Source organism: Porcisia hertigi, chromosome 30 (assembly GCF_017918235.1).
Source record: "Porcisia hertigi strain C119 chromosome 30, whole genome shotgun sequence".
Classification (NCBI taxonomy): domain Eukaryota; phylum Euglenozoa; class Kinetoplastea; order Trypanosomatida; family Trypanosomatidae; genus Porcisia; species Porcisia hertigi.
In genome coordinates, this window is record NC_090589.1 from 1,435,637 (window position 1) to 1,449,715 (window position 14,079).

Here is a 14,079-nt window from a genome sequence, read left to right on the forward strand (position 1 = left end):
TTTTGTTCCCTCTCTCTTTCAGGCCAAAGCTATCGTCCTCCCTGTTCAAGATGTTCCCGACAGCAGTCTGAGACACTGTGGGGGTGTGGAGGGGGGGGGGCGGCGTGGAGTTGCAGGCTTCACGCATCGATGCTGACTGACAAGTCGATCACAAAAATGGCATCGGTTTGACATGTTGACGTATCATCTCACCTCAGCTGGGAACAGCAACAGAATATGCCACCACAACTACTTCCGTGTACAGATTTATGTTTCGGAAGATGATTTCAAAGTGGAGGGGTGCAACCGGGCGACTGGTGGGAAAGGCGAACGGCGCACCTCCCATGAGGGGTGGGGTGGGAAGCAGCCGCTGGCAATGACGCTTATGTCGGGTGGGCGTGGTGGGTTTTGGGCTTTGCCAGACGAAAACGTTATGCGGTAAGGGGGAAATCGGGACGATAAAAACCCACCATGGCGACACCATCTTCCACCGCTTCCCCCCCAGCTTCACGGCAGCAGCATCGTATGTCAGCCTGCGAGCGTCAAGCACCATCAAGAAGGTTGACATTTCATGCTAGATCTCACTACAGTCACGTGTATATCACCCACTTCGAACCAGCACCAAATGAGGTAATTGTCCACGACTCATTTCTCATATGCGGCTTGAGTTCGCCCCCCCCTTTTTTTTTGCGGGGGGGGGGGCGGGTAGTCCAAGTGCAGACCAGATTCTCTCTCTGGTGTGCTGTTGAACTCTGTTGCCGCACAGGATGTGAGTGCCCTTCCCCCCATTCCCCCCCCCCCCCCCGGGTGGTGGTGGTGGTGGATTTCATTGCTGCCACTGAGTCGGGGAAAATCATTCGCGGTGCTGCACGGACTAGAGCAAATACATAACTTACAATGAGGGGTCTTTCAGACACTCTCCTGGCACCGTAGTTTTGTTGATGATATGTTTGCACTGCTCACAAAAGGGGTGAGGAACACGCTTGTATGTCTTTCCGCACGCCTTGAAGGTATGGGGCTCTGTTGACAGCTGCGAACTGCTTTTCAAGAGGGAGTAGGATACGGTTGTGGACTCGGCAGAATCTGCGAATAATAACGATAAAGGCGATGATGTGTTTGTTCGACACTTCCCGGGGTAACTGAGCTGCCGTGGCCCTGGAGGAAGACGAGAAGAGACATGCCTACCAGCAACGCTAGTATACAGAGCCGTTATCCAGTAGTCCGAAAGTGTATTACGATTTGTTGGTGCCATGGGCGGCTTCTTACTCTGCGCACAAGGGTCCATAGGATATCTCAGTTCACCTGGAATAGCTGGATGGTTCGTGGATTTACATGTTTGCTACAGATAACCGTTGCGATTAGACATTTTCGCCCTGCGAATGCACAGCGAAAGCCCATTTGTTTTTCCCTTGGAAGCGATAGAAGCCGTTGTGAGTCAGTGATTTGTTCACGTTCACCATTCGACCTTGAGCTACACGGCGTCAGGGCAGTTCGCCTGAGTTGCCATGCCTCGTCCCATTCAGCTGAAGCGTACTGAATGAGCTTTTTTTTGGTGGGGAGTCCGGCAGATGGCACACAGGTCGCGAGGAGGGTCGACACCGGTCTAGCGTTGTTGGACAGGGACACTCGCTTTCCTCTCGGTTTCACCTATGCGGCTCAAGAAAGCCTATTGTGGGAGGCTCGTGAGAGTAGATGGCTAGAACATCTCACGTGCGTATGAGGCTTCAGTCGAGGACCATATCTGTTCCTTTGGGGTCATCGCGTGTCGTTGGCAAGTGAATCCGCAGTGCATGTCATGTTGCATTCCGCTCACCTCGTCGACGAACTCTTCTCACTACGCATCACAGTTGCCATTAGCGTTAGCGGGCAACTTATATTTATCGTCGTCTTGGATGTGCGTCCCGCTACTCTTTCTTTGGCTGTCCCCTGCCCCATTTGCGAGTGACTGCCTCAACTTTTTTTCCCGGACCGCTCCTGCTGCTGCTGTGGCTTCTTGAATGGGGCTCTTACCTAACTTTCTTGAAAAATGCAAATATTCAGATACGTTTGTATATTCACAGGTGTATTATGTTTTTTTTTCGTTTTGGGGTGGTGGTGGTGCTTCGTTTTTTTTTCTTGCGCCCCGCAAATGTTTTGGCTCCCTCTCTTTCGTTTTGACCTGTGCAGCGACAACGCATGGCCTTTTCAGGTTCCTTTTTTTCTCGATTTCCCGTAAGTCAGCGGCAACAAGAAGCGCAACAGCTCATGAACTCTATCGCTTGGCTGAACATCAGTGCTATTGCATAGAGTGAGCTGCGGGTGCAGCCTTCCCTCCCCCCCCCTCGGAGAACGAATTATCTCTGTGTTGGTGGGTGAGTTTGCTGTGGATTTTCCAAGAGAGTATCTTTGATTACTGAAGACTTCGATGTTCAAAGGGAGATGAAGGGGGGGGAGGGTGTGTAGGGTCTGTAGGGTTATCCTGAGGCTCAGTACAACGCGAGAATAATGCATACTAGAGGCGCATACAAAAGTTGATCACATTGGTCGTTTTGAGAGCAAAGACTCGACCAACACAGTAAACTGAGGTCAATCCGCACACTACCTCTCCCACTTTCGCATGGGAACCCTCGAAGATCGCCCTGGTTGTGAGTGGTGTGCCGGCTCGCTTATCCACTTCAAAGCGCCTGAGGACGACTTTTCTCGACTTGTGTTTGGCCGAACGCCTGCACACTCGCGTCGGCCTGCGCCATATTTGGTCTGCTTTCCGGAAAGCGTGCAGTCGAGGAGCGCAAATCCCTTTGCTTTCTGTTGTAGCAATTTATATATATTTTCACTCTTCTGCTGTTCTCTTTTGTAAACGCCCTCCCCCTCCCTCTCTCCCTCTCCCCCTCGTTCTCTCCCCCTCCCATCTGCACCCATTCGTAGCTGCGCTGGACTCAGCGCTTCACTATACACAGCCGGCTGTTGCCCATTGCGGAAGTTCTCGACTGAGGGGGGCCTGTGCGTGTGTGTGTGTGTGTGTCCTTTTCTCTTCAGTGGCCTCCCCTCTCCTCCTCACCCCCCACTTGACGTATTTCCGTGCACAGGTGGCTGCGTGGCCGCATTTCCTCGTCCGAGACCCCCTTCACTCTTCCCCCCCCCCCTCGTGCTCATCATCACCATGGGGGCTGTAGCGTGGACTCCCGATGTGGTAGAGGATCTTCTATTCCGGCAGTTCATCAAGGACGAGGATATCTCCCGTCAACTTCCCCCTTGTCCACAAGTGTCCAGCGAAAACTTCCTCGAGAGGTACGACCAGGCAACCAAGATTCTCTTCTCCTACGTACGCAACGGCCCTGTGTCGGCGCTCGCCTCCCAGAATGTGAACACAGTCGCAGCCGGCAAGAATGGCCCTGTAACACCTATAAAGGGCTTCATTGGACGCACCCCAGCGACCAAGCCAGTTCCACCAGAGCCGATGCGGTTGCTTGCTCGCACGGCGACACCGACGCCGGCTCCCACCAGCCGTGCACCGTCGGTGCAAAAGGTCATGACCAATTCTCCCCAGCCGGCCAAGGCAAAGCGACAGCGCGTGGAGTGGCCATCGGATGTGCCGACGAATCAGCTGCTCAAGAGCAACAGCCGCTCCAAAGTAGCACACCTAACGGCGAAGCGCGTGGCAGCGCAGCAGGGCGTCGACCCCGACCTCATCTTCGCACAGAACTTTGGTGATCTTCCACTCAACTCGATTTTTGCGCCCTACCCCAAGGCGCTCAAATCCGTCTCTGGCCTGCGTAACGCCAGCGGGGACTGGCGCACGGATACTTTTACTCCCGAAGAGGAGGAATCCTACAAGAGCGACTTGGGCTACGTGCATTGTGGTCCCAGTCAGTGCGCGTATGGCAAACGGCTTCCTCCTTAGTCCTGAGTAGGCGCGCCTGAGAGAGACCATGTGGAGAGGGAGGTGGGTGGGCGCGCGGATGTGTGCGTGTGTGTCTGTGATGGGGGCCACCGACGGGCTGTGTCTTGTGCAGCGACGCACTCGTGCTCAGAAAGGAGTTCATCGTGAGAGACTATAAACCCTCTACTCTCCACAGGTCATTAGCATCGTAGCACAACTTCCAAAGCTGCGAATCAAACACGACACGTGGTGTACACTTGTATACAATGCAGCACATCTGATGTGTTGGCCGCCAATATGTGTTGTCTTTTTTTCCCCTCCGTTGATTGATGAAGAGAGACGTTGTGCAAATGGTGGGTGGGGTGAGCTCTGTGTGCTGTGAGTTTCCAGAGCGCTATGGTCCCACCCTCTCTCATCATCATCATTCCCCGCTTCAGTTTTTCTTTCCCAGGTTTCAACCACCGACGCCGCAGTCTCACCAATCCATTTTTCGCTCTCATTTTTTGTTTTTCATAGACCTTCTAGACTACACGTTGATCCCTATCTCCCACGGTGTGTCAATTTTTTTTTTTTGCGTAGTTCTGTGCTCGTTGTACCTTTTTGGCGGTGTATCCTCTCCGTTGTGCATGTGCGTGGATACTGGCGGGCAGTTCCCTTTTTCCTTTCGTGTAGAAAGTCCTGGATGTGCTTTAGAGGAATGCACGGAACACAGACAACAGCGATAGGACTGCAGAATTGTAATAGGCAGCATACCACGCCTTCCTTCTCGCCCCCCCGCCGCTTTTTCTCCAACGGGGGTGTTTTTTTTTTGTGGCCGGACACGGGGTTACGCAGGCACACTAAGCAGACGTACGAAAAACGGATTGCGCGCATTTTTGGTGTCGTGGTGAGCAGTGCATTTTCGGGGATCTCAAAATTATGCGGTTATCGTCTCTTGAGGCCTCTTCCCGGTGGTCTCTGTTCATCTTTGCACATGTCGATGTGATTAGACCTGTCAAATTAGCGCTGCTTGTTCTTCCTCCGTTGGCTGTTCAGCGTGATATATCCCATGCCCCCCCCTTCTCCCCCTCCCCCTTCCCCCCCCGCAGGACGACGGACCATGCATTCTTCCTGCCCGGGCTCAGCAGCTGGGCGGCCTGTCCCTGACGCAGCTGCGCCACACCTGTCTCGACGCACGCGGGCAAACCATTCAGGCACACCAGCTCCCACGCTGTCGACGAGTGTAGGAGACACAGACTCCTGCGCGAAGAGGCATCACGCCACCTTGCGAAGCACGGCGGCTGGATGCGACACTGCGGGAGGAACACAGCCCACGGGCTGTGGGTGCAGGGGGGGGGCTCAGGGGGCGCCGACGTACCCCTGGTTGGTTCCTACCCCCTTTCCCTCTTCCCCACCCGGCATGCACGTAGCCGATGCGTTGCTGTCGTCCGCTGCATGGCAAGCAGCAGCAGCACCAGCGTCTGCTCTGGAGCAGGACGCTTGGCGCGCGGGTCGCTTGGGTGAGGGAGGGCGGGGAGGGGGGAGGGGAGCGTGCCGTGCACCGCCCGCCTGCCTGGCGCCGATCGCGCACAGCACATGCCCGGAGAAGGCGGGAAACAAAAAAAAACGAGAGGAGGGGTCGGTAAACACCGGCATGTCCTGATTGGACTAGCCACATCTCATTTCAGACAACCCGGACGTAGACGCACCGCAACAGAGACGGACGAGCTGTGGCTGGGCGCGTAATGTATTTGATGGCTTTGCTGTGGTTGTATGCCTCGCATCCTGAAAAAAAAGAAAAATTATCACTTGCGAATGTTTTTGCGTATCGAACTCTTTCGAAGAAGAGAAGGTATTGAATGCCCCAAAGTGGTGGACTGCGCCAAGAATGCTGACGCTCCCTAGCCAATACAGAGAGCACTGTCTCTTAGCGTACCTCCGGCCCCTTCCCCCATGGTAGAGGGTGGGGGCTACTGGAACGCGAGTGATGATGTACGTTGATTCGAGGCATATGTGCTGGTTTTGAATAGGGTTTCTTTGTTTTTGTGCCCTTCTCCTCTCCGCAAAACGTTCTTCGCCTCTCTGCCCCTTTGCTTTTGTTGGTGTGGACCTGGTCTATGCGTAACGTTACGCGTAGCGACTTGGGGTGCATGGTTCCCCCTTCCCTTGTATTTTGCACGATCGATTCATTAGTCACAGTGAACAGGAAGAGGTTGTGCTTTGTGTGCTGTCTCCGGAACGTCCAGAAACGGACATGTGGTGACCGGCTGCCAGGCGCTTTTGTGGAGCTGCGCTGTTGAAGACTCCTCCCCTCCCCCTCCCCCTCCCCCTCCCCACCACCAAAAGTGCCTTGGTCTACTCAGCGTCTGAGCTTCTGCGCTTCCACTCGGTGTATGCGTCTAGTTTGTAGTTGTACATTCCCATTGGCTTCTCTGTAATTCTTCTGGCGATGCGATATCCGCCCAACACTCAGGTATGGGTCAAGTGCGACGATGGCGTTTGGTGGCCCGGCATGCTGAGGGCGACAAATGCAGATATGCAAGCCTTCTTGTGCGCCGGTGAAGATTGTTGTGTAGAGTTGTATCACAGCCCTGGCGAGCTTTATCCCTGTCTCTCCACAGACGGGGCGCATGTTCGCCCTTTTCACGCAGAGCCACAGACCCGCACCCCCGAAGAGGACGAATGGTTCGCCAACGAGACCGTGGCGGAGGCGGCAGCCAAGGCTCTGCACGACTGTCAGCGTTCTCGTTGCCCAACCCCCTCTCTTGCTGGCACAACGGAAACACCTGCTGCGGTAAATAATGGAGAACACACTCACGATCCGGCGCCCTTCACCGCCACCGAGCTGCATAACATCCAGGTTCTATTGGACGCGGTAGGCGGTGCCACCGCAACGCGTCTCCGACAAGAGCTGCATGAAGCACAGATTCCTCTGGCGCGTAAAGATCTCCACACCCAAGGAGATTACAAACGACACACTCTGAAGCGACAGCGGCTCGCAGAGCCTTCCGCTTTGATGACACGGCCTGCCGCCATACAGCGTCGCGTGCACACTTCGGCGTCTTTTCAAGCGGACCACGACGCACCGACGAGTTCCTCACATGCCCCCAGCGGTGGGTTGAGCACGCTTTCGGGGACGTTTCCCGGTATTCGTAATGTACTGGCGAGCTCTCCGGGGAGTTCGTCGTCGTCGTCGTCCTCGGCCAGCCCCAGCGAGGGAGGTGAGGCGAAGGACGAGGATGCAGAGGGGGGTACCGTACCATTTGTGCCGGCTGCACGCCGATTTGTATTAGAGGTTCTTCGCCACGAAGTTTTTGAGAATCCGTCGAGGTTTGTCTTGTCACCTGTGTATCATTTTGTGGACATCCTCGGTGCAGTGGTGGTTGAAAACAAGAATTTGACCACTCTGCTTCCCACTCCTCACAAACTGCGCGAAAGGCCTGCGGAGGGCTTTTCTCCGCAGCGGCGTGTGCTTCTGGTGCCTTTGACCAAAAAATACGAGCACACTACCGGGTGGATGGTTCCAATGGAAATGGAGGGCTCAAAGCTTTCCATGTCCCTGTACATCAACGACACACCCGTCTCTCTGCCGCCCAACTGGGAGCTTTCTCCGGCCAAGGAGGCGGCTGCCGTTAAAACAGCCATCACAGTGGATATCACTTCCCTCGTTCTCCCGATAAAACAGGACTCCTTCTCCTTACGTGTAGTCTTCTCCGGCGACGTGAATGAGATGGAGATGTGGCGTGGTGTGATCGCTTGTGTGTTTGTGGAGGAAGTGGGGCTGACATATCTCAGTGAGCGCATCGTGTCAACGTATCGCAAGCCTAGAGGGTCCTCCATTCAAAGATTGCCGATTTCATCATCTGGCGACCGCAGCGTCGTGGCAATCACGGAGGCGTCGGTGAGGATTCAGTGCCCCATTACCACTCTCACCATGGAGAATCCTGTGCGGGGTGTGTACTGCGAGCATCTACAGTGCATGGAGTTGACTGCGGTACTGATTCAATGTACTCGGCGAAACATATGGAACTGCCCACTGTGTGCGTCTTCCATGAGGCCAGACGACATTGTTGTTAACTATCGCCTAAAGGAGTGGATTGCGTCGCATTCACAGGAGGTGGTAGCGCAGGTGGAGTATGTGGTGGAGGCAGATCTTGGCCACCCCCTTAAAGTTCTGTACAAGCCCACGAGATCTGAGAGACACTCCACAGTTGAGGTCGTGGATGACGAGGAGTAATAATGGTGGTTGCCTGGTCATTTGTGGACACATTACCACACCCACGAGTAGGCCACCAAGGGGCGTATGGAGGTCTGTCAACCCCCCCTTTTTTTTTCTGGGTGCTCGTTTACACATACACACCCGTACGTACAAGCGCAGATCTGCTTCTGTTCTCCCCGCTGTACCCCCCACCTTTTTTTTTTACGAACTGCACTCAGCAGTGTTTAGGCAGTGTGCACAAGCAAGGAGCCCGATAATAAAGCAAAGATGAGCGTCACGCAGCCACCACGAACGTGCATGCAGTTGCACGTGAATTCACCGACTGTATTTTTTTTTTTTTCACAGTGACACTGCAGCAGAAAAAAAAGAATGTGCCCCCGGGGAGGCGAGGGTGCGAGTACGCGCAGAGTCACTGGAAGTGAATAACCGCCAGCTATCTCTCTTCTTTCTATTGCTGTGAATATGAAGCGCACTAGCATGTCTTTTGACCTACGTTACCGGTGTGAATGTGGAGCGACTGCGCCACGATAGAAGGCCACAACTGTGTGTGTGTGTGTGCCTCAGCCCCCCTCCTCCCTTCCCCCCTCCCTCGAGCACCCACGCCGTGTTTTTCCCCATGGCTCTTGGCGCGTCTCCTTTAAGACTGTCCTCCAGCTTCACCGCTGGCGCTCACCTGCGTGTATGTATCCATTTTTGTCTTCACCCTCTTTCCCTCGACCGCAACCATCAACATTTTTTGACAATTTTTATTTTTGTTTCTCTCCTCCACATTCTACTGCGCAATTCTCCTCCGCACTTATACACAGATAACCTCTACTGCCTCATTCCATCGTCTCGCCTTAATCATGTCCGTTCACACCATTGTCTTTTCCTCCGAGCACGTGACGGAGGGTCACCCGGACAAGCTGTGCGATCAGGTATCTGACGCTGTGCTTGACGCGTGCCTTAGCAGCGACCCGTTCTCGAAGGTGGCGTGTGAGTCGTGCGCGAAGACCGGCATGGTGATGGTGTTCGGCGAGATCACGACGAAGGCGGTGTTAGACTACCAGAAGATTGTCCGCAATGCGATCAAGGACATCGGCTTCGACTCTGCGGAGAAGGGTCTAGACTACGAGTCGTGCAACGTGCTGGTTGCGATTGAGCAGCAGTCGCCAGATATCTTCCAGGGTCTGGGCAACTTCGAAGGCGAGGATCTTGGCGCCGGCGACCAGGGCATGATGTTCGGGTACGCGACGGACGAGACGGAGACGTTGATGCCGCTGACGTACGAGCTGGCCCGCGGTCTTGCGAAGAAGTACAGCGAGTTGCGCCGCGATGGCAGCCTGGAGTGGGCGCGCCCGGATGCAAAGACACAGGTGACGGTCGAGTACGACTACGACACGCGCGAGGGTAAGCAGGTGCTGACGCCAAAACGTGTGGCGGTGGTGCTGATCTCTGCACAGCACGACGAGCACGTGACGAACGAGAAGATCCGTGTGGACCTGATGGAGAAGGTGATCAAGGCCGTGATCCCTGCGAACATGCTTGACGCGGAGACGAAGTACTGGCTGAACCCGTCAGGCCGCTTCGTGCGCGGTGGGCCGCACGGCGACGCTGGTCTGACAGGCCGCAAGATCATCGTGGATACGTACGGTGGCTGGGGCGCGCACGGTGGCGGCGCCTTCTCCGGGAAGGACCCGTCGAAGGTTGATCGCTCCGCCGCGTACGCCGCGCGTTGGATCGCAAAGTCCATTGTTGCAGGCGGCCTGGCGCGCCGCTGCCTTGTGCAGCTGGCGTACGCGATCGGCGTCTCGGAGCCGCTTAGCATGCACGTGGAGACGTACGGAACCGGCGTGTACGATGACGCAAAGCTGCTGGAGATTGTGAAGAAGAACTTTAAACTTCGCCCGTACGACATCATCCGGGAGCTGAACCTGCGCCGCCCCATCTACTACGAGACGTCGCGCTTCGGCCACTTTGGCCGCAAGGACGAGTCCGGCAAGGGCGGGTTCACCTGGGAGGTGCCAAAGAAGCTGGTGGAGTGAGTAAAGAGACGAAGGGGAAGCGGCTCTGGTATGGGCGTCTGATACCCTCTGTGGGGCGATTTGGCCTTTTTCCCCTCCCTTGAAGAACTGCTTCGCTTTAAGTAGTCTGCGAATGTGTGTGTGTGTGTGTGTGTGTGGGGCCTACCTGAGGAGGGGGGGGGGGCAGAGGTTCATTGCTCACCACTGGCGCGCCTACTAAGGGGGCGTTCTCTGAAGATACATGTCACAGTGTTTTGTTCACCCGTAACGCTCGCATAGAGGGGTCCGCGCGAGCAGAGCTGGTGCTCTTCTCCATTTGGCTCATGCTGCTCTACATGTTTCCCGTGCGACTCTCGCTTCTCACGTGTTGTACTTGATGTGTGGCTGTGTCCTCCTCGCGTCTTTGGAGGGTCTCTCACTCTTCGGACGCACGTCTCTCTCGCCGTTTTGATCGCTCTGCTCATCTTCGCTCTACGGTAGTCAAAAAGGCTTAACATTTTTTTCCTTCTGTTTTTTTTTTGTCGAATTGGTAAGAACGTTTTTTCTTTGTTCTTGCTTTTCGTTTGTCATTTTTACTCCCCCCCCTCCCTCTCTCCCTCCCCTCCCCTCCCTCCCCTTCCTTCCCTCCACCACCTCCCACCCCCGTTTTTTTCACCCTCCTTTTTTATATGCTCGCTGTATTTGTCCAATGCAAATAAAAAAGGGTTGAGACATGACGAATTTTTCTTTTGGTGGCTCTGTATGAGGACGTCTCTCTTTCCCCCCTCGCTGTACAGGTGCCTGTTTGTCGGTTTGGGTGAGAAAACGCGCGCGTGTGTGTGTGTGTGCGTGTTGACGATTGTGTTCCTGGCTTTACTTGACGCTAAGTTCTGCGATCTTGGTGTCAAGTAAAGCTGAGGACAAAAGAAATTCGAAGCTAATAGGAAATAGAGCAGGTCAAGAGAGATGGAGCGAGGAGAAAGGATACCCCCCATTGCTCTCACGATGTATGCGGCGGTATGGGGAAGGGAGCGGTCACGAACGACTCAACTTTGTTGCGGTGTACGTGTATTCTCATGCATCGTTGAGGGCGGTCAAAGCCACTGTTTAAAAGGACTGAACAAAGAGCAAAAGTCCTGCTGGCGTTCTGCAGATCCTTTTCTCAGAGTGCCTGTCTCCATGACCCAGAGTACGCGTGCATACTTGCCTGTTCCCTCCTCAGCCACTCTCTTGCAGTTCGACCTTCCGTCCTTTCCCCCTCTACTTTGTCTTTTTGTGAAAAAAAAAACAAATAAACACGTTGGTCTACTCCAACCCATGTCGTTACCCCGTCACACTAAGCGAATCAGCGCGTCGAAGGGAGCACCAGGGTGTAGTAGTCCAACTTTGTTTGTTCAAATTTTTAATGTATTTTTTTTTTGCGTGTTTTTATGGCTCATGATTGAATATGAAGCAAAAACCCAACGACTCCGGAGCGCTTTCCTGCCCTTGCTGAACACATCTGCGATGGCATCCAAGAGAACTCGTTTGGTAACAAGCTTTTTCTTTTGGCGAGCGTTCATCGAAGCGCGGAAAGAATTCGAAGGGTTGAGCCGCATCTTTTTTTTTTTGTTTATCTAACGACATTTTTTTATTATTATTGGAGGGGGGGCGGTTCGGGGGTGAAAAACCCGAAAAAACAGAAACAAATCACCATAGGATCTTGGTGCTACTTTTTCTTCTTTTTGCTCGTGTTGGAGAACAGCAAGTCTCCACCCCCCCACCCCACCCCGCTACCCCAAACGCGGCAGCAGGCCCCAGACAAGGCAACAATCAAGAGAGAATATATGAGGTCTTCCTTGGTTGCTTAGACCCTAAAGGCTACCCACATGCTTTGAGTGCTGCGCATTGTCTAGAGCCTCCCGTGCGCTGCGTTGCCAGAATACCACGGTTCGCTTTCCTCGGCTCCGTGTAACCGAGAGGAGAGGGGGGAGGGGAGGGGGGGGGTCGAGCTAAAAGATGTGCCATTGGTCCTCGCTGTGAATTAATTGTCCTTGTCTCACAGTGTGCACTCGACTCTTGGTTGGATGAACCTCGATCCAGGAATCACATCGGCGCACATCCCAAGGGATGTCTGCCTGAAAGGTCGCCTTCCTTGCACCGTTTCTCTATTTGTTGTTATTTTGCCCTACAAAACGCTCTATTCACTTTTCACTTGCTTTGTCTCATCAGCGCCTTGCCACCTCACAGTATACCCCCTCCCCTTTTTTTTCGCCTTTCAAGCGATTTCTCAGAAATAACCCCGGCGCCGCCAGCCGTGTATCCGCTCAATTCTCATTTCATCGACCGAGCAGGTCTCAATTTTTTTCTCTAATGTCCGTTCACACCATTGTCTTTTCCTCCGAGCACGTGACGGAGGGTCACCCGGACAAGCTGTGCGATCAGGTATCTGACGCTGTGCTTGACGCGTGCCTTAGCAGCGACCCGTTCTCGAAGGTGGCGTGTGAGTCGTGCGCGAAGACCGGCATGGTGATGGTGTTCGGCGAGATCACGACGAAGGCGGTGTTAGACTACCAGAAGATTGTCCGCAATGCGATCAAGGACATCGGCTTCGACTCTGCGGAGAAGGGTCTAGACTACGAGTCGTGCAACGTGCTGGTTGCGATTGAGCAGCAGTCGCCAGATATCTTCCAGGGTCTGGGCAACTTCGAAGGCGAGGATCTTGGCGCCGGCGACCAGGGCATGATGTTCGGGTACGCGACGGACGAGACGGAGACGTTGATGCCGCTGACGTACGAGCTGGCCCGCGGTCTTGCGAAGAAGTACAGCGAGTTGCGCCGCGATGGCAGCCTGGAGTGGGCGCGCCCGGATGCAAAGACACAGGTGACGGTCGAGTACGACTACGACACGCGCGAGGGTAAGCAGGTGCTGACGCCAAAACGTGTGGCGGTGGTGCTGATCTCTGCACAGCACGACGAGCACGTGACGAACGAGAAGATCCGTGTGGACCTGATGGAGAAGGTGATCAAGGCCGTGATCCCTGCGAACATGCTTGACGCGGAGACGAAGTACTGGCTGAACCCGTCAGGCCGCTTCGTGCGCGGTGGGCCGCACGGCGACGCTGGTCTGACAGGCCGCAAGATCATCGTGGATACGTACGGTGGCTGGGGCGCGCACGGTGGCGGCGCCTTCTCCGGGAAGGACCCGTCGAAGGTTGATCGCTCCGCCGCGTACGCCGCGCGTTGGATCGCAAAGTCCATTGTTGCAGGCGGCCTGGCGCGCCGCTGCCTTGTGCAGCTGGCGTACGCGATCGGCGTCTCGGAGCCGCTTAGCATGCACGTGGAGACGTACGGAACCGGCGTGTACGATGACGCAAAGCTGCTGGAGATTGTGAAGAAGAACTTTAAACTTCGCCCGTACGACATCATCCGGGAGCTGAACCTGCGCCGCCCCATCTACTACGAGACGTCGCGCTTCGGCCACTTTGGCCGCAAGGACGAGTCCGGCAAGGGCGGGTTCACCTGGGAGGTGCCAAAGAAGCTGGTGGAGTGAGTAAAGAGACGTGCACGGACAGGTCTCTCTGTAAAGCGCCTTCAGTGGTGCGTTGGTTTTTCTTCCTCACCGAAGTGAATTGAGCTTCGTGTTATGGATGTTGCATTTCTCAGCTCATGATGAATTCTTTGGTTCCAAACCTCGCGCCGCACTGAGAAGATGGGATGCTGTGCTTTTCCATCCCTTCCAAGTGCCTTGGCGCTACCTCTCCTTCTCCCCCCCCCTCACTGGACCACCTGTGCGCCCGTTGAACATGTCGGGTAACGGACATGTGATACGATTTTTTTTTCTCTTCTGGCTAAGCCTTTTGAATCTCAACCCCTTTTCATGGATACACGTGTTCGGGTTCTTCTCTCTCTTTTCTAGTTGCTAGAGTCTTCCCGCCTTCACTTTTCTTCTTTTTTTTCTGTTATATTGGTGGTGTGGTTTAGCGCTCACAAACACATATTTTGTTTTTTTTTCTCAAGGCGGCGCCGAGCCCCCTTCACGGAAGCGGTTTGCTGTATCCACGGGTGGCCACTTAAGTGGCA

At 54.6% G+C, this 14,079-nt stretch overlaps 4 protein-coding genes across 4 annotated transcripts; all 4 read left to right on the forward strand.

Moving 5' to 3' along the window:
* Positions 1-3,118: 3,118 nt before the first annotated feature.
* Positions 3,119-3,859, forward strand: JKF63_03141 (uncharacterized protein; the record flags this gene model as incomplete). Its single annotated transcript, XM_067899162.1, has 1 exon — positions 3,119-3,859. One exon carries the CDS (start codon positions 3,119-3,121, stop codon positions 3,857-3,859), a length of 741 nt encoding a protein of 246 aa, XP_067755606.1.
* A 2,407-nt stretch (positions 3,860-6,266) lies between these two features.
* JKF63_03142 (uncharacterized protein) lies at positions 6,267-8,054 on the forward strand (the record flags this gene model as incomplete). The annotated part of the gene is made up of 1 exon (XM_067899163.1): positions 6,267-8,054. The coding sequence occupies one exon, from the start codon at positions 6,267-6,269 to the stop codon at positions 8,052-8,054; it is 1,788 nt and encodes a 595-aa protein (XP_067755607.1).
* Positions 8,055-8,881: 827 nt separating this feature from the next.
* On the forward strand, positions 8,882-10,060 carry JKF63_03143 (uncharacterized protein; the record flags this gene model as incomplete). The annotated part of the gene is made up of 1 exon (XM_067899164.1): positions 8,882-10,060. The coding sequence occupies one exon, from the start codon at positions 8,882-8,884 to the stop codon at positions 10,058-10,060; it is 1,179 nt and encodes a 392-aa protein (XP_067755608.1).
* A 2,310-nt stretch (positions 10,061-12,370) lies between these two features.
* Positions 12,371-13,549, forward strand: JKF63_03144 (uncharacterized protein; the record flags this gene model as incomplete). The annotated part of the gene is made up of 1 exon (XM_067899165.1): positions 12,371-13,549. The coding sequence occupies one exon, from the start codon at positions 12,371-12,373 to the stop codon at positions 13,547-13,549; it is 1,179 nt and encodes a 392-aa protein (XP_067755609.1).
* Positions 13,550-14,079: the final 530 nt, after the last annotated feature.